The 19,405-nt window shown below is 35.4% G+C and overlaps 1 protein-coding gene across 5 annotated transcripts in view; it reads right to left on the reverse strand.

The window, feature by feature from the left end:
- LIN9 (lin-9 DREAM MuvB core complex component) overlaps nt 1-19,405 on the reverse strand; it is an 81,504-nt gene that overhangs the window by 30,393 nt on the left and 31,706 nt on the right. For 3 of the 5 annotated variants that reach the window (XM_044672137.1, XM_044672136.1, XM_044672134.1), the window contains exons 2-6: nt 15,538-15,570; nt 9,903-9,997; nt 7,957-8,061; nt 4,405-4,538; nt 1,187-1,312 (exon numbers count right to left, since the gene is read on the reverse strand). In XM_044672137.1, the coding sequence (XP_044528072.1) occupies nt 1,187-1,312; nt 4,405-4,538; nt 7,957-8,061; nt 9,903-9,997; nt 15,538-15,570 (493 nt within the window). Of the gene's footprint in view, nt 1-1,186; nt 1,313-4,404; nt 4,539-7,956; nt 8,062-9,902; nt 9,998-15,533; nt 15,571-19,405 lie in introns of all 5 variants that reach the window. The other 2 variants (XM_044672135.1, XM_044672139.1) reach the window with 2 other exon arrangements.

Genomic DNA, 19,405 nt, shown 5'->3' on the forward strand with positions numbered 1-19,405 from the left:
TTTTTTTAAACCCTTGTACTTCGGTGTATTGTCTCATAGGTGGAAGAGTGGTAAGGGTGGGCAATGGGGGTCAAGTGACCTGCCCAGGGTCACACAGCTGGGAAGTGGCTGAGGCCGGATTTGAACCTAGGACCTCCTGTCTCTAGGCCTGACTCTCACTCCACTGAGCTACCCAGCTGCCCCCTACTGGTCTTTTATCTTTATTTCACACTCTAATACTGGCTGGCCTGGACATTTGACATTAGATAGCTAACAAAATGACAGTACAAAACAAACAAAAAATAACGTATCAAAAATGCTAAATTTCATATACTAAATATTTCATATGCACAGGAAGCTCTAATAATAATGTTTACAGTATCATTTGTGAAGACAAAGAACAATAAAAAATTAATCACCTGATAGAAAGTGTTACTACTATCTGTACCTCTGATTTATAAATTAGGAAAACAAAATTCTGTGCTAATTAGTCATATCAAATAGACCTTTTAAACCCTTAACTTCTGTGTATTGGCCCCTAGGTGGAAGAGTGGTAAGGGTGGGCAATGGGGGTCAAGCGACTTGCCCAGGGTCACACAGCTGGGAAGTGTCTGAGGTCGGATTTGAACCTAGGACCTCCCGTCTCTAGGCCTGACTCTCAATCCACTGAGCTACCCAGCTGCCCCTCAAATAGACTTTTAATAGCCTTCAAGTTTTCCTCTGGGAAAAATGGAGACATTTTCTATGTAGAATAGCTCTATTATGGATAGTACAATAGAACAATTAGGATTAATGCTTCTACAAACTTTAGAATTTCTCAATAAAATTAGCAGAAATTATTCCTATATATTTTTTAAAATATTGAACCATAGAAGAGTTAAGTAATTTTATATGAATTAACAATTCTTAAGTACTAACTAACCCATATTCACTTCATGTATTTTTTTAAGAGTAAAATGAAAAAAGCCCATTTGTGGACAAGGCCAAACCAAAATTCTTCAAAAGGCACTTTAGGGAAGACAGCAATAGGTGGCATCATTATCAATGTCACCTTTTATCATTTAAATTGAAGTTAATAAAATATATTTAGCATAAAAGATTATAAGTTCAAAGTTAATGGTGTATTGTGGATTATTAAACACATAGTTGTAATGATAACAATTAATCAATTTAAAACTAAACAAAAAAATCACAACTATATTTTTACCTCCGTGGTTTTCCCATCAGCCGTCTAATTTTTCCCCATTCCACTCTTGTTAACTTTCGGGTCTTTAGATTAGGAAAAGACTCTTTTAGACAGACACAAAAGTCGTTATCTCCTTCAAATAATGGTCTGTTAAAACAAAGGTGACATTTTAATACTTTTTAAGCAATTTACAATATTCTTAAAATGAATAACAATACACTTTTTCTAATTATTCTGTCGATTAAATGATAAACTTTCATTTCATCATAAAAATAACTGCTGTTGCTACTGCTGCTATGCATTAATAATAATAGTTCGCATTACATAGTGCTTTAAGATTTGCAAAGCACTTTACAAACAACTCATTTGATCCTCACAACAACTATGGGAGGAAGCTGTTATTTGTCAGATGAGGAAAGTGAGGCAAAGGTTAAGTGACTTGCTCAGGGTCATTCACATAGCTCAGAAAGTATATGATCACTCAAAATGCTATTCCTTAAAATACATTAAGTCACTGATACTTATGTTAACCTCAAAAGTTGCAAAAGGATTATTATCTGCAAAAGACTGACTATTTTATCACTGTTCTGTCATTCAGTCATGTCTGATTCTTTATGGTCCTATGGAGCACAGTCATGGGCAAACTTTTTAAAGACGGGGCCAAAGGAAAGGAAATGCTCATCTGTCAATCTGTTTCTAAGGCAACTCTTTCAAAGTTTCATTGTATTATATCCTACTCATTGTATTTGTCAGATTAGGAATAATGTCGTGCGGCTGGATAGAACATTTCAGGTCCCCTCTCCCCCAATCTGGCCTGCAGGCCATAGTTTGCCCATCACTGGTCTATGGGGTTTTCTTGGTAAACACATGGAGTGGTTTGCCATTTCCTTCTCCAGTGGATTAAGGCAACAGAGGTTAAGTGGCTTGCCCAAGATCACACACCTAGTGTCTGAGGCCATATTTGAACTCAAGTCTTCCTGATTCCAGGTCCAGCACTATCCACTAAAACACCTAGCTGTCTCCTATATTGACCATATTGCTAATTTAAAATTAATTATAAATATATTTAATGTGTGCCTCTACAGAGAATATTTGTTTTCTTGGCTTAAAGATCATGTCTTGGCTTCGTTATGGGCTGGTATCAATGAAATCCTTAGATGTGAGAAGATCCAACTTCAAAACTGCCTCAAGCATTTTACACCAATTAATCAACAATTATTTATTAAACACCTACTAGGTACCAGGCACTGAGGAAACAAAATGGAAAAAAAAAAAAAACAATTCCTGACTTTATAGAACTTATATTCTATTAGGGGAAATAACATGCACATATACAAAAAAAATATATAAATGGCAGAACTTTTTTGGTGGAAGGGACACTAGAAGCCGAGAGGATAAGGTACTTAAGCAAATTTTTTAGGAAAACCAGGAGTTCCAGGAGAGAGTACATTCTTGATATGGAAGACAGACTTGTAGATGCAGAGACAGGAGATGTAGTGGGGTACTGTGAGGTACAGAAAGAAGTGTATCTTAGCTTAACTGCAAAGTGCATGATGGGAAGTCCTCTAAGATATTAAGTCAGTCCTAGAAATCTAGGAATGTGGATGATTGAATAATGGTTTCAAGAGTTTTGACTGGCTCTTGGGAGTCCCAGTGAAGCTTCTGGGTAGGAAACTGAAGGCTCAAGTACCACTAGTATGTTTTCATTACTGTGTCCAATATAAGTTAAGTGCTTCATTGGAGAAGGGTGGATTTGAGAAGTAAATAGCTGGAAGGGGATTCTGGGAAGATGGCAGCTTAGACAGAGCAAATCTTAAAACCTCCACACCAAGATAGAAAACAAAGCGCTTCGAGAAGAGGACCAAATCTAACAGGACAGAGCAGGGAATCCTACTGCTGGACAGCTCAAGAGGTACGCCAAGAAAAAGGTTTGAATTCTTGAACTGTTGGGTCTGAGGGTATAGAAGGGGAATCCCAGGACCCCTCCCCCATGGGCTGTGTGGAGTCTCCAGCAGCCCCTGAAATCTCCAGGCGGGCAGGCATACCGTCCCGAGAGAGGGCCTTGCTGGCACTGGACTCAGAGAGTTGAACACAGGCATCGGGGAGGTGGCTAAAGGAGAAAGCCAGAGAAACACAGCAAAAACGCTTGGAAGATGGTGGCTTAGATGGAGCAAAATTTCAGATCTATGGGGCTTTACCACACTGAGAAGTAAATAGATGGTTAATAATGGCCTAAGAAATGAACTTGGATTTCTGGAACATGTAGGAATGATGGTATCTTGATTGGCATCCACTTAGAGTGAGAGCTGGTAAAAATGTACTTGCCAATAATCCTACAAATCTAATAAAATGGGCTTTTACCACTAGGCTGTATTCATTTTGTAATGTTTTGACTTTTCCTCTGTGCCCAAAGAAAATTCATCATTGGGAAATCTCAGTATCTTTCATGAACTAATTAACCTTGTAACTTAGACCTCATCAATACTTTCTGCCCCTCTAATCTAAAGGTGAAAGAGATTGCACAGAAAAGATATCTCAGAGATGTCATAATTCTAACCCTAGTTGCACTCATTTTGGAACGTTTTGACACTTCCACCAAGTCACCTTACCTAGGACCTCCCCAGTTCTCAGCCCCAGCCCTTTTTAGCTTTCTTTTATGTGATTTAATGTATTCCCTCATTAGATGTATAGTCCTTGAGGGCAGGGAGTTGTCTTTCTTATTTTAATCTCTAGTGCAATCATCCATAATTAATAAATAAGGTAAAAATATGTACATAACCGACAGAAATATATAATACCAAAAGCCATTCTCCTATAGTGAAGTGGTCAAGGGATGAAGAAAAAAAGAGTCTTCAAAATAAGAACTACCATTTTTCTCTTGGCTCTTCTTCACTTGCGTGGAGTGAGAAATTAGTGTGTTATTCTTGTTATTAATAGTTGTGTGAACTGAGGCAGGTCACTCATCCATCTCAGGCAGGAGAATTTGAATAAAGGACCTCTGGTCTCCAGATCTAGCTCTCTATCTACTAAGACACCTTGCCTACCCAGAGAATAAGCATTTATTAAGCAGCTATTATGAGCAAAGGTACCATGCAAAGCATGTAAAAAAAAAATACCTCATCTAAAAAAGAATAATGCTAAGGACCAAAGATCTATAGATAAGATTTATAATTTATAAATCTATAATGCTTGAAAAACTTGAATTGATAGTTCAAATCAGTATAACACAGAATACATACTTATCTATATTTGAATAGAACCACTCATATATACACCACTTGTGTGCCTTGGGAAGTTTGAGAAGGTTTCGTAGCCGGAAGCCAATCTTCTGTGAAGCTTTCTTGTCTGGTGTTGACATTGTTGCTGTAAATTTCTAGGAAATAAAATACAGGGATTATTTGAAATCCAGTTTCCTAAGAGAAGACAATCTGTGATCCTTTATAGAAAAGGCAAATAGTTTTGTAAAAGTTTATAAAACATTCAAAATTCCTAAGCTCAAATATTTTATTAAGAATGTTACCCTAAAAACTAAGATCCCCAGCAAAACTATCATTCCCAGCACCCTATTCACTTCCTGTGAATGGAGCTTTGGTGGAGTAGGGATTTTTGAGCATGTAGAAAAACTTAGACACATGGTTCTTTTTGTCAGATAATACTTGAAGTATTGGAAATTAATTTAAATCCTACAACCTCAGTTGCCTACTCCTTACTGCTCTTCTACCCTGGAAGGTAAGAAGGTTAAGAGTTAAAAAAACAAACACCCCCACCCCCACCCCGGAAACCTACTGCTCTTATGTTATTTGGGATACAGAAGCATTTGGGATAGTTAAGAACAAGAATGTAAAAAAACATGAATAAGAGGACTAGATTCAAGAGTCTTCAGTATCCTTGCTCTCATAACTTAAGTTTCATGAGATTTTAAAATATTTGGATGCAAGGGGTTATGAGTTCAACTAATTATAGAAAAATTTAGTCAAGAAGGAAAAAAACTGGTTTAAACTTAAGAAAAAGCTTAAGACTACTTCAAAACCATCAGACTTGGATAAAGGGAAAATGACAAATGTTAGAATGTTGTCCCTGAAGGGAAGAAAACAGGTACATTAATGTATTGTTGGTGGAACTGTGAATGGTTTCAGCATTCTGAAAAGTATGGAACCATAACCCCTAAATTATTCAACTATGCATATCTTTTGATGTAGAAGCACTTAATAGGCCTTTTCCCCCAAAGAGATCAGAGGAAAAAGAAAAGAACACATGCAGAAAAATATTTATAGCAATTCCTTTTGTCATGGTAAAGAAATGGAAACTAAGAGCATGTCCATCTACTAGGTAATGGCTAAACAAATTACGGTATAAGAATATGATGGAATATAATGATGGTATAAGAAATGATGAAAAGGACAGTTTCAGAAAAATTTGGAAAGACCTATATGAACTGATACAGAGTGGAGTAGAATTAGTAGAACAATTCATACTATAATAACAATGTTAAAACAAACAGTTTTGAAAGACTTATGAACTCTGATGATGGTCATGATTTGAGAGGATCAATAATGAAGAATGCTGCCACATCCTGACAAAGAGTGATGGAGTAAAATACAGAATTAGACACATTTTGGGGCACGGCCAACATGGGAAATGATTGTGTTTGATTATGTATTTATTATATATATTTATATGATTATATAAATATATATTTATTATATAGATTTTGTTTTCCCTTTTTTCTTTTTAATTGGCAAGAGAGAAAAGGAGAGAAAGTAAAATTTCATTGAAAAAAGTAAAAACTTAAAATAAATGGGACACTAAAGAAGACACCTCACCCTTTCCTCTGTATAGCTAGGAGAAGGTGTCTAAGGGTAAAGAACATCACATATCACATCAGTTTGGGTTTTTTTGATGTATTGGCTGCTTTTGCTGAATTTTTATTCTCTTTTGAAAAATTCTTTTTTAAGGGGAGAGGAAGAGATAATGGGGAAAATTTAGGAATAAAAAAACAAAAGACATCAATAAAAATCTACTTAAAGAAAAATGGGTCATTCAACAATCCTCCCCTCTAAATACTTCTAAATTCTAAGAGAAGAAGCAAAATTAATATTAAATGCTGAAATGATATTTATTATGGCTTCCCTATTGCTTTTGAAGTTCAAATATACTATACGGTAGGATTAATTTGGGGGTGATATATAAATTTTAAAGTCCATAAGGGATGCCCATCAATTAGGGAATAGTTGAATAAGTTATCGTATATGATTGTGATGGGATACTATTGTGCAATAAGAAATAACAAGCAAGATGGCTTTAGGAAAAACTGGAAAAGACTTATAAGAACAAGACTTATAAGTAAAGTGAGCAGAACCAGGAGAATACAGTAATAGCACTATTGTATGAAGATGAACTGTGAATGACTTGGTTATTATAAGGAATCTAAGATAACTCTGAAGGACTTATGATGAAAAATGCTATCTACCTCCAGCGGAAGAACTCATGGAGTCTGAATGCAGATCTAAACAGTTTTTAAACTTTATTTTTCTCAGTTTGTTTTTTTGGCCTGTGTTTTCTTTTGCAACATGGGCTAATATGGAAATATGTCTTTAATGATTGTGTATGTCAAATCACTTGCTTTCTTGAGGAAAGGGGTCAGGGGAGAGGGAGAGAAAATTTAGAACTCAAAATTTAAAAAAAAATGAATGTTTAGGGGCAGCTGGGTAGCTCAGTGGATTGAGAGTCAGGCCTAGGGACAGGAGGTCCTAGGTTCAAACCCGGCCTCAGACACTTCCCAGACCCTGGGCAAGTCACTTGACCCCCATTGCCCACCCTTACCACTCTTCCACCTAGAAGCCAATGCACAGAAGTTTAAGGGTTTAAAACAATTTTTTTTTAAAAAAATGAATGTTTAAAATTGTTTTTACATGTAATTGGGGGAAAAAATGTAGTATTTTCCTCCAAAAAGTGCAGTACAGTTTCTTATACAGTGTACATTAATAGCTGTTTCAGAGGACTAAGGACATAGCTTCACTATTTTATATGCCTACAGAGTGTATTATTGCTATAACTTTAATTTTATGAAATACTCTCAGTCACAAATATAATATGGTTGAAGTGTCTACCTATGGTCTGAAACACAATTCCTAATGATAACAATATTCTGATGGGAAAATAAAATCTACATTAAAATGGCGCATTTTGGGGGGAAATTGTTGTCAGAAATGTGGTTGTCCAAAGAAACAGGATCTGCCCACAAAATGGATTGTGAGTTCTGTGTAAGCAATATTATAGCATTACTAAATTAAATATTTCTTTGCTTAGCTTCTATTCCTTCTTTGATATATAGATTATTAACTAAGGAACAGGGATGCTAATAGTGAAAGCAATTATTTGATTTCACTCCATACACTTTCTTCTTTGAGATACAAAAGAAAAAGGACTACATGGTCCCTTAGTATTAATGGGCATTATGTATTTTTCCTCATTTTCATGAAAGAAAAAAAAATTTCCTCACATTGACAAATCTATTTACCTAATGTTTGATATACCTAAGAAAGAACACTAAGGATGGAGGGCTGATTTCCAAGTTTGAAACTAGTAAGTGAAGTAATAACTTCCTTTTGAGAACTCTGGCACAAAAACTGAGCTAGAGAACAGAAATAAAGTATCACTTTGAATTTTGAATGCTATGGTTTCTACAAATAAATTGCTTCCCAGGAATTTGTAAAATGTAAACTCAAATTGCATTATGGTAGACTGCCATTCTTCATTCATTTTGTGAAATGCTTTAGACTCACACATACCTGTGGAACCATTGCAACTCTCTGATTTCTTTTGGGGGACCTTGTATTTAATTGTCTGTCATCATCTTCACAAAAAAGACGGCTTCGTTTTGAATTTCTGAAGGGCTATATGGCAGAAATGTAAAAGAATTAAATGAAAAAATCAAAAACAAGTTTCCATTTTTATATAAGACACATATTTCAACAACAGGATGAAATAGCTATGACTTGATTAGAAATGTCAATGGAAGAAAAATGTCAAATAGGGATAGTTTTTAATTTAGAAAATAGTCAAACAGATACTTTCACTTGGTTGGTCTCTAGATGCTACTGTCTCAGTTCTACTCCATCCACTTGGGACCTGATTGGGCAGAACAGAAGGAAAACCTCCAAATGGCAAAATCAAAAGTTTACTTACCTATTATCATCTCCCTCTAAAATGTGCTTTCACTTGATTTTTACAAAATGTTGCTTATTGCCTATTCCAACATTACTTCTATCTGGTTATTTAAACACCCCTATTTGTTTTTAGTATAAGTTTCTTGAGCACAAGACTCTCAAGAACTCAAAAGGACCTAAAATTTCATCAATGTAGATTTCATTTCTAATAATACAAGATGGCAGCCTGGTGTGGGCCAACTCTTAATTTTGCGACAAGTTTCCCATAAGGGGTAAACCTAATGTGCCAGAGGCCTTCCCCACTTTTTACTAATACATTTTAAAGTACTAGTGGAGCACAAAGGATGCCTATCCTTTGGTCTTGATCAACTTGTCTTCTTCATATGAGGCTTTGATGATATTCTTTATTGTCATTCTTCATTGTTTCTTATTTGATACATATTGCAGAGTACTTATCACATAGGACTCCAATTACCTCTGAATTATATTCTTGTTTAATTATTTGAAAACTAATATTTTATGCCTCACAGACAGATACCAATACCAGAAAAATATTGTTCTTTGAATGAATAAAATAAATATTTTTCATTTGTAATCTACACATTTTATTGCATATTTCTTGCTATCCTGACATGTTCTTACCTTTGCATTGAAATCACCAAGCCATTAAAATATATGTTGATTTAAAATTTAAGATAGCATTAAATTCTTTGAAGAATTTTCCTTCTTCCTTTTCAACACAGATTAGTGCATAAATGACAATTACTTTCATGATGAGATTTTCAAATACTTAATATGAATATTGAAATACTAGATGATCAGATATCCCATTAAGTGATTTTTCTGGATACCTTTGGACACTCAAAACCAACTCTATCAATCGTTTAACATTTGCTTCTTCATAAATCCATTTAGCTACAACTTTGTTATTTCTTAGGTTTTCGCTTATAATCAAAACTGATACTCCTCGGTCATTTGATAATTATGTCACATTTAGAATACCCATAGTTATAGATGGTCTAAAAACTGTTAGTATTAACATATTGATGGCTGCCTCCTTTTCTACCACTAACACTATGGAAGTCAAAGGAAAATACAAAGGACTAAGGGCGACTTTTGTATTTTTTCTTTATTGGGTATTTCCCTGCCAAAGAATTCATCACTGAGTACAAAGTCTACTTCTAATGAAACTCTACCTAGATCAGTCTTTAGAAAATCTGGCTTGGATTTTTACTAGGAGTACACTCAAAACTTTCCAGAATGAAAGTGAAATAAGAATCAAATGTGTAATTTTTTAATGTATTATTTAACATAGAACTACATACAATAATATACCCAGAAAACTTTTTGAGAACAATAATAAAACAGTAATAAGAACTGATTAAATTTTCAATGATTGAATTATGCTTGGAAAAAATAATAAAGCACTATTTTTTATCAACGTATCTCAAATCTTCTAGGAGGAAAAGGACTTTCTGCAATGAGATCTGTAAGAATTATTATTCGGTAATACTATATAAATGATAATTTAATTATCATTACAACTAAGAAAATAAATTACTCTTTACCATTTCTACTGAAGAAGCTGTGTTCTTGCCTTTCCAAACCGGTGTTTTCTGCAAAGAACTGTATTTTTCATTCCATGTGTTGGACAAGCTTCCCTCTATTATAAAATTACACATTAATACAAATTTAAATCTAGTGCAATGGAGACTACAAGATTTTAAAATACATCAAAGAAAAAGCAGTGTTATACTGTCAAGAACACTAGGTTTGAAGTCAGGAGAGCTGGTCCTAGCCTCATCTCTTCCACTAATTTTATGGATAAACAGATAGATATACATCTCTCTCTCTCTCTCTCTCTGCATATTGTGATATTGGAAATTTGGGGGTCTTAATATTGAGATCCATGATATAAACTTCCTGTGGATGTTTAGGGGACTTGAAAACTACATTTCCCATTATTCTTCTTACATAATACAGGTGACAGGAAGTGTGATTACATAGACATAGGTATAAAGATTCAGAACTTGATTGGGACCCTCCTCTTTCCTGCTGAACAAGCCAGGTGGGCAGAGGTAATGGCACGGTGTTTGAATGAGCTCTTATCAGGCACATGGCTATAACTATCAAAATGGCTTTAAATAAAGCCCTAATATTTTTAAATATATCCTTCTATATCAATTTTATTTGAACAGTGTGTGTGTGTGTGCGCATGTGTGTGTGTAAGTAAAAATCCTGAGCAAGTCACTTAGTGTGGGTACAAGAAGAAAAGGGTATATATAAATCCTGCCTCAAACCTTATTAGCTGAAATAATATATACAAAGGCTTTGTATATTTTAAAGTGATAGGTATGAGCTGTCACTAAATAACTTAGTTTACTCATCAATAAAGGAGCTGGACCATATGAAGTTTATTTTTGCTTTCACTATTTATGATATGAATGTTCCTTTATGATAATAAAAACAGTATCCTCATATATGTGATTGAAAGGTATATTAACACAAATCAATTTTTTGAGTTGTCCAACATAATAGTAAGACATTTTTCTGCATAACTCCAAAATAATTTGAAAATTTCATTATATCATTAACATTCATTTATTTGACAAATATTTACAAGCACTTACTACATGAAAGGTATTGTAAAAGGTAATAAAGAAAATTCAAAGATGATACAAACATTATCCCCAAGAAAATGTAGAGCCTAACAAGGCATGGGATGAAAACGACAATTGTATAAGACAGAATATGAATGCTATTGAAATTTATTATCAGGACAGAGGTTAAAAGTGTCGAAAAGACTTCATTCAAAGGTTCAAGAAGAAAGTTACATTTGAACTAGGCTTTGAAGGACAGATGAAAGGAAGTGAACAAGCAGAACCATTAAGGTGAAGGTGGAATACATTCCAATTATAGGCAATATTCTGACTAATGGTATAGAAATGAAACTTTTTAGGAGATGTTCAGGGAACAAGTTTTTTAGTTCAATATAAATTTGTAGTAAGTGAAAATAAAATAGTGGGAATAAGACTGGATGAATGGTGCTAAATCATTAAACACTTGGCATGCTAAGCAACATAAAGCAATGAAAGACTGTAGGAACTGGGATGAGGAGGTAAGAGGTAATATGATCAAAGCTGTGCCTCAGGGCACAGTAAATTAATTTTACTGATTACTGCAATAGTGCAAGAGAAAGGGTATGAATGTAAAAAATAATTTGAAAGTCAATCAACAGGAATTATCAACTAATTTTTTAAAACTATGCACAAAGGAAAGGACAGCTTTTAAGTTTGTGTCTTATAGAGAAAGTGAAATGGGGAAGTCAAGAGAAAATGGTTAAACAAAATTTTTTTGAAAATTATTTTTATTATTATTATTTGTTATTTTTAATCCTTACTTTCTGTCCTAGTACCAACTTTTTTAAGCTTTTAAATTATATTTTTATTTTGAATATTTTCCCATAGTTACATGTTTCATGCTCTTTCCCTCTCCCCAAGCCCCCCATCCCCGCCCCTTAGCCGACACACAATTCCACTGGGTTTTACATGTATCATTGATTAAGACCCAATTACATATTATTGATAGTTGGACTAGTGTTATCGTTTAGTGTCTTCATCCCCAATAATATCCCCATCAGCCCATGTGTTCAAGCAGTTGTTTTTCCTCTGTTTTTCTCCTCCCACAGTTCTTCCTCTGAATGTGGCTAGTTTTCTTTCTCATAAATCCCTCAGCCTTGCTCTGGATTCTTGCATTGCTGCTAGTAGAGAAGTCCGTTATTAAAGAAAATTTCTTAATGGGGCATATGGTAGCTTTAAAACAAATGTCCCTAATCATATCTGACAATATTTGTCTAGGTCTTACAAAAAATCTCAAAACTCATCTAAGAGACGGACAGCTAAGTGGCTTAATTGATTGAGTCAGGCCTAAATATGGGAGGTCCTGGGTTCAAATATGACCTCAGACACTTCCTAGTTGTGTGACCCTAGAAGTTGCCTAGCCCTTACCATTCTTCTACCTTGGAACCAATACACAGTCTTGATTCTAAGATGGAAAGTAAGGATTAAAAAAAAAAGTCATCTAAGAAAATCCTCTCTTAAAATATAGCTAACTAGTAGATAGAAAACTTCAGTTTTACTACCTCAAAAAGCAGCCCATTCTGTTTATGACACTTCTAATTGTTATTAAGGTTTTCCTTATGTCAAGTCTAAATTAGTCTCTTTGAAATTTTCATTCATTATTTCTAGTTCTATTCTCTGGGCCCCACCCAAAAATATATAATCCTTTCTCTATATAACAGTTCAAATACTTCAAAACAGTTGTCACACATGCTCTCTAAATCTTCTCTATTCAAGGCTATATATCCCTAATTTCTTTAGCCAGTCCTCATACAGAATCAACTTGAGGCCCTGTATGGTCACCCTTCTCTGGACACTCTCCACCTTATTAGTGTCCTTCCCTTGCTTCTTATCTTTTGTGTATTTCTTTTTTTTTTTTTCCATTTTTTTTTTAAACCCTTGTACTTCGGTGTATTGTCTCATAGGTGGAAGATTGGTAAGGGTGGGCAATGGGGGTCAAGTGACTTGCCCAGGGTCACACAGCTGGGAAGTGGCTGAGGCCAGGTTTGAACCTAGGACCTCCTGTCTCTAGGCCTGACTCTCACTCCACTGAGCTACCCAGCTGCCCCCCTTTTGTGTATTTCTTTTAAAATATAAGTTGCTTAATGAGCTCCCTGTGCATTTATACTGGTTTTCTTTTTTAGACCAACTTTTACTTTTCCCCATCACAATTAGTTTTGTTTGTGCCTTCATAATTTTATTCTTAAAAACTGCCAACCCTCTGAGGCTGTTTAGGAATTTAGTTCATGGGAACTTGCCTAAATTCACTTTACAAAAATCTATATATGTCATATTATAGCTGGATTTCCTCTTCTTAAATATAATCTTGGAGGCAGCTAGAGGGCTTGGTATATAGGAAGCCAGGACTGGAGGCTAGAGGTTGTGGATTCAAATATAGCCTCAGAGACTTCCTAGCTGTGGGGCTCTGGACAAGTCATTTAACCCCAATTGCCTAGTCCTTACTGCTCTTCTGCCTTGGAACCTCAGTATCAATTCTAAGACAGAAAGTAAGAGTTTTTAAATAAATAAGTAAATAAATGAAAAAGTAGACAAGAAGGAATTAAATGATTTTTCTAATAAGTCTAATTTTATAATATTTTTACCATGAAACTTTTACTTTAATATCTTAAATAACTGCATGTAAAAATTTAATTAGATTGTACATACTCATTTTCTAGTGCCAAAAAAATACAAAGAATACAGTCAGTATAACAGGTTTAAAAAAGAAATCTCATGCAATAAAACCTATGCATTAGTTGCTTTGTGAAGGTAAATAATATCATACTTCTTTAGCAGCCCCCTTGAAAATGCAAAATATTAAAGGAGGTATTTTTTCTGCCACATAAATGAAAACCAACTGTACATTTTTTAAGACACACGATCACTTTAAGCCAGTGATGGAGAATGTATGACGTGTGCCAGAAAGAGCACACAGAGCCTTTTCTGTGGGCACGCCTACAGTCACCAGCCAAAGTTTGTTACTAGAAAACCAGAGGGGCTGGGGTGGAGCTGTTTCCCTCCCCATCTCCATGCCCCTGAGGACATTCCTCACTTCCCCTCACTCTGCCCAGCAGCCCAATGGATGGATTTTTATAAGAACTAGAAAGACCTACAGTGTAAATGAAATTAATTACTCTAGCCCATCCATAGTCAAAAATCTACTTACCCTAGGCATCTAGATTATATCATCCCCACCTCCCTTAGTTGGGGAGGGGAGATAGTTAATCCCACATGACAATAAGATCAAATCAAGAACAAGGGACTGCCCTTTGGGCAGTCCAAATCAGTGTAGAGGCTGCCATTGGTCCACTTGAATTAGAGGTGGCCCACGGGAAATGACCAGAGACACTATCTCTTTAAATATGTGGGTTACAAGCTGGTGAAGGAGTTCGGGCTTTGGAATTGGTGCTGAAGGTGCTCGGCTGAGACCTCAGAATTCTACTCTGAATTGTCAGGTGGATAAGTTAGGCTGACTTCCTTGGCCTACCTTGGCGTTTCCAAACTCTGCCTTAAGTAGGCTTATAAAGCCTCTCTGATTTCTAAGGTCTTGTGGCTTGTAGCCTAGTTTAATTAGCCTTTTAACCCTCTCTCTCCGTCCAGGCCTCTCCAGGCCTGGACCAGCCTCTCCCTCTCTCTATTTCCCTATCTCTTACCTTAAACCTGATCCTGACTTGGGTCTATTTTAATTATGGGATCAATCTGAATTGTTGATTTCTGGCGACGACATTTTAAATACATATCTATAAATACCTAAAATCTCCCTCTTATACTACATGAATGTCACTGAAATAAGCAAAACCAGACCATTATACAATGAGACTGAAACACTGTGGGATGATCAAATGTGATTGACTTTGCTAGTAAAAGCAATGCAATGATCCAGGACAATTGAGGGACTTATGAGAAAGAATGTTATCCACATCTAGAGAAAAAACTGTAGGAGTAGAAATCCAGAAGAAAACATGTGATTTTTCACTTGTTTATATGGGTATGTGATTTAGGGTTTTGGTTTTAAAGGATTGTTCTTTTACAAAAATGAATGATATGGAAATGGGTTTGAGTGAACGTGTGTGTGTGTGTGTGTGTGTGTGTGTGTGTGTGTGTGTGTGTGTGTGTAACCCAGTGGAATTGCTTGTCAACTTCCAGGATGGGGAAGGAATGAGGGGAGGGAGAAAACATAAATCATGTAACCATTGAAAAAACCTTAAAAAAAGAAAATTTTAAAAAAGCAAACTGGAAAAAAAAATAACTAAAGCCATAAATCAAATTAGTATCTATTGACAGAAAAGAACATATGTTATGGACATATTCCAGATAAGGTTGCAATAACATCACTAATACATTATAGCTAAATACCATACAGATACAAACTTTTGTGGAAACATTGTTTAGTCAAACACATTTATAAATATTACATCCATGTGACAATCTCCTATATCATTTTAACCTAATTTCTGTGGAACTAATTAATAACTATGAAAGGTACATTACTAAAATTGCTCTGCAATAAGTACATATGCAGATTAATTTCACTTGGTTAGTTATCCTCAATACATGCCACATTTTTTTTTTAAATTACACTTACCTTTTAAACTAACAAGTGCTTTGGCTGAAGAACCTGAAATTAAAAATAAAAGAAGTTAATAATTGCATCAGTCAAAAAAGTCTTTGTATCAAATATTTAACAAGAATTTGAAATCCAAAATACACAGACAACTGACTGTAGTAGGAATAGCCAATACTGGAAGGATTATGAAAAGATGGGCATGCTGATGCATTGTTGATGGAGCTGTAAATAATCAATTTGGAAACCAATTTGAAGTTATACATTGAAATTCATTAAAAAGTCCATATTCGTTGATCTAGAAATATCATTGTAAAGTATATACTCCAATCAATATTTATTAAGCATCTGCAATGCTAAGCACAAAAAGATACAAAAAGGTTATTCCCACCTTCAAGAGGTTCACAATCTGATGGGGGACACAACATGAAAACATATTCAAAGCAAGCTATATTCAGGTTAAATAGGAAATCTTTAGTAAAAGAAAGGTACCAGAAAAGACATTAGGAAAGGTTTCCAGTAAAAGATGTCGGGACTTTAGTTGGAAATTAAAAGAAGCCAGGAAAGCAAGTAGTCAAAGAGGGAAGAGTATTCCAGGCACAGGGGACAAAGAAAATGCCTACAGTTGAGAGATGGAAAATCTTATTCATGAACAGCCAGGAGACTAGTGTCACTGGATCATATTTATTTGGGGATTAAGATGGAAAAGTAGGAGGATACTAGGTTATGATGGACTTAGAAGGTTAAACAGTATTTTTTATTTGGTCTTGAAGGCAAGAGAAACCCATGGGAGTTTACTGAATAGGGGGTGACATCAGACCTGTGCTTTAGGAAAATCACTTTAATGGCTGAATAGAGAATGGATTGAAGTGGGGAGACTTGACACAGGTAGATCCAACTGCAGGCTACTGCAATAGTTCAGGGGTAAGGTAAAGAAGGCCCACATTAGAGTGGTGGCAGTGTCAGAAGGAAGAGGTGATATAAAAGATGTTGTGAAAGTAAAAATCAACAGATTGGATATGGGGGATAGGAGATAGTGAGGAGTATGAGATGTCTCTACACTTTTGAATCCAAGGGACTGGGGAAGATAGTGTTGCCCTCTACAGTATTAAGGAAGGTAGAAAGAGCAGGGTTTACCAAGAGAAAATGAAAATATGGAATTTAAGATGTCTCTTGGACTGCCCAGTTTGAGATACTTGAATGGCAGTTGAAGACATAAGATTGGAGGTAAACAGAGAGTTTAGAGTAGAATAGGTAGATTTGAGAATCATCAGCATAGAGATGGCAATTAAATCCATAGGAGCTGATGAGATCACCTAGTTAAGTAGTATAGAAGAGATCCCAGACAGAATACTGAAGGTGTGACACCTCTGTTTAAAGTAGAGGAACCAGCAAAGGAGACAGAAGGAAGGGCTCTGAAAGGTTATTGGAGAACAAAGAGACAATGGTGCCCTGGAAACCTAGAGAGAAAAGATTATCAAGGAGGAGTGATCAATAATGTCACAGGCTTCAGGAAGGTCAAGAATGATTTAAAAGGTCCAATAGACACCAATATATTTATAGTAGCACTTTCTGAAGTAGCAAAAAGCTGGAAACAAAATAGATGTCTACTGATTTAGAAATGGATAAGTAAATTATGGAACAGGAATATAACAAACTATAACTATGTTGTAATATTAATACATACATTATGGTACATGAATGCAATAGACTGTGTTATAATAATATTAATACACAGTAAATCTACTGTATTCACACATACCATAAATTATTTAGGTATTTATAAAACACTTTAAAGTTTGCAAAGCAACTTATATATGTTAGAATCTCCTTTGATCTTTACAAAAACTGTAGGAGGTAGGTGCTATTATTGTCCTCATTTTATAGGTGAAGAAACTTAGAAAAGGAGAAAGTTAAGTGACATTACACAGATAGTTTTTGAGGCAGGAATTGAACTTGGGTCTTCCTGATCTCAGGTTTACTATATCACTATGCCACCTTGTTTGGTTTTTTTTTCCACCTTGAATGATATTTTATTTTGCATTTCAGATATTATCCAGTTGTACATTCTCATAAGATCAGCAATGACAAAAACAACCTATTCTCCAAAGTCTAAATACAAGGGAGACAGCTGTTAATAACACAGAGAATACTTCAGGACCAAGCAGCAATATGACATAGGTTCACAAAAACAAAATGAAATTGCACCATTTGATGATGAACATGATGAAAACAAAAAGAGCCCCACCCCAGACTAAGAGCCCCCCATGCCCTGCCTTCCCCTTTACCCCATACAGGGAAGGAAGCACTCCCATTGGGTTGCTATGCAGGAGAGAAGATGATGAGAAGTATGTGTGTAAAGTGGGAGGAGAGTGGACCCAGCACTCTATTCCTCTCCCCTCCAGCTATGTGCCACACTATGAGCTATGCTCTCCTCAAAGCTAGCTCCTTTTCAATCCCACCACAGGAATCACCTTCACCACAGACTCAACAGGCTGCCATCTGTACCACACCCTCAGGCATCATGTGAGATACCCCTCTGCCCCAGCACCTTACCACAGACAGGGGAAGGAGGAAGCATTCCCACTGGGCTACTGGGAAGAGGGGTGGGGAAAGTGAGGAATGTTTTCAGGTGCATAAAGAGGGGGAGTGGAATAGCTCTGGTCCTTTCTAGTGAAAAACAAAAGCAATTGCAGGTATGCCTAAAGAGAGGGGTATGGGTGATTCCCCCACCCTTTTTTTTTGCACCATAGGCTCTCCATCACAGTACTATACAATAATATACTATTCGATAAGAATGACCAAATTTGTTAAGAAATCTGACCCCTGCTTCTTTGCAAAGTCAAAAAGGATACATATAAAATCAGATTTTTTGATATACTGAATAGTTTTACAGAACTACCCTTCCCTTTCTCTTTTTTGTTTTATTTAAAAAGATGTCTCTCTAAGATGAGACAGGAGAGATAAAAAGTGGAAGTTTTAACTGATGTTAAAATCCATAAAAATTTATATTAAAAAAGCAAAAACAAAAAAAAACAACTCTACCCCTTCTATCTCAGTCACATTAAAAGTTCAGTAAAGAATATCTCAAATTACTAGAATCCTTACTAAAAAAAAAAAAAAAAAAAAAAAAAAAAGTAAAGTGGTGGCCTGTCATCATGGGCAAACAAATGAAAACCTTTTTTCAGAATTCAGGAAATTATTCTGTGAAAGATAGAAAGCTCATAATTTATAAATCTGAAAGAAAGAAGAGCTAGTCTGAAGTAGACAGCGCAGTTAAGCAGAAGCAGCACTGAACATGAAGTCCTGTGGTTCAGTGCCATGATATGCTAGCTGTGTCCAAGGTAGGTAAATTAGCCTCTCTAAATCTGTTTCTTCTTACTTTAAAATCAGGATAATCCTACTTGCACTATTCATCTCAGAGGGGTGCAGTGACAAAATGCTTTTTAAATTTAAAGCACTATAAAAATAAAGAAATAGAAATGCTTATATGCTTTACCTAACTCATGCTGAGGCATGGTAAGGAATATATAAGATAATGTATGGGACAATACAGTGTTATAATAAAGTACCATTTATGTATAAGGTACCATTGCTATTATCATTCCTCTACAAGAGCCTAATGCTTCATTAGGGCATAGAAATGAGCCCAAACTAATCTGTAAAATGAGGGGATAGAACTATGCTTGACAGTAAAGTATACTGGGAAAAATGCTGATTTTGGCATAAAAGAAGTCAGTTCCTGCTACTTATAACAGACTCAGAACCCAAGTCACCCATCAAGTTCCAAGTTCCCTGCTTTTTCTACTCTATCATTCACCTTTTTGATAGTGTATCTCTTTCTGATCCACAGTTTCTATTCCTTTATATTTTATGTACTATACTTGGT

This window comes from Gracilinanus agilis, chromosome 4 (genome assembly GCF_016433145.1).
Source record: "Gracilinanus agilis isolate LMUSP501 chromosome 4, AgileGrace, whole genome shotgun sequence".
Lineage (NCBI taxonomy): Eukaryota > Metazoa > Chordata > Mammalia > Didelphimorphia > Didelphidae > Gracilinanus > Gracilinanus agilis.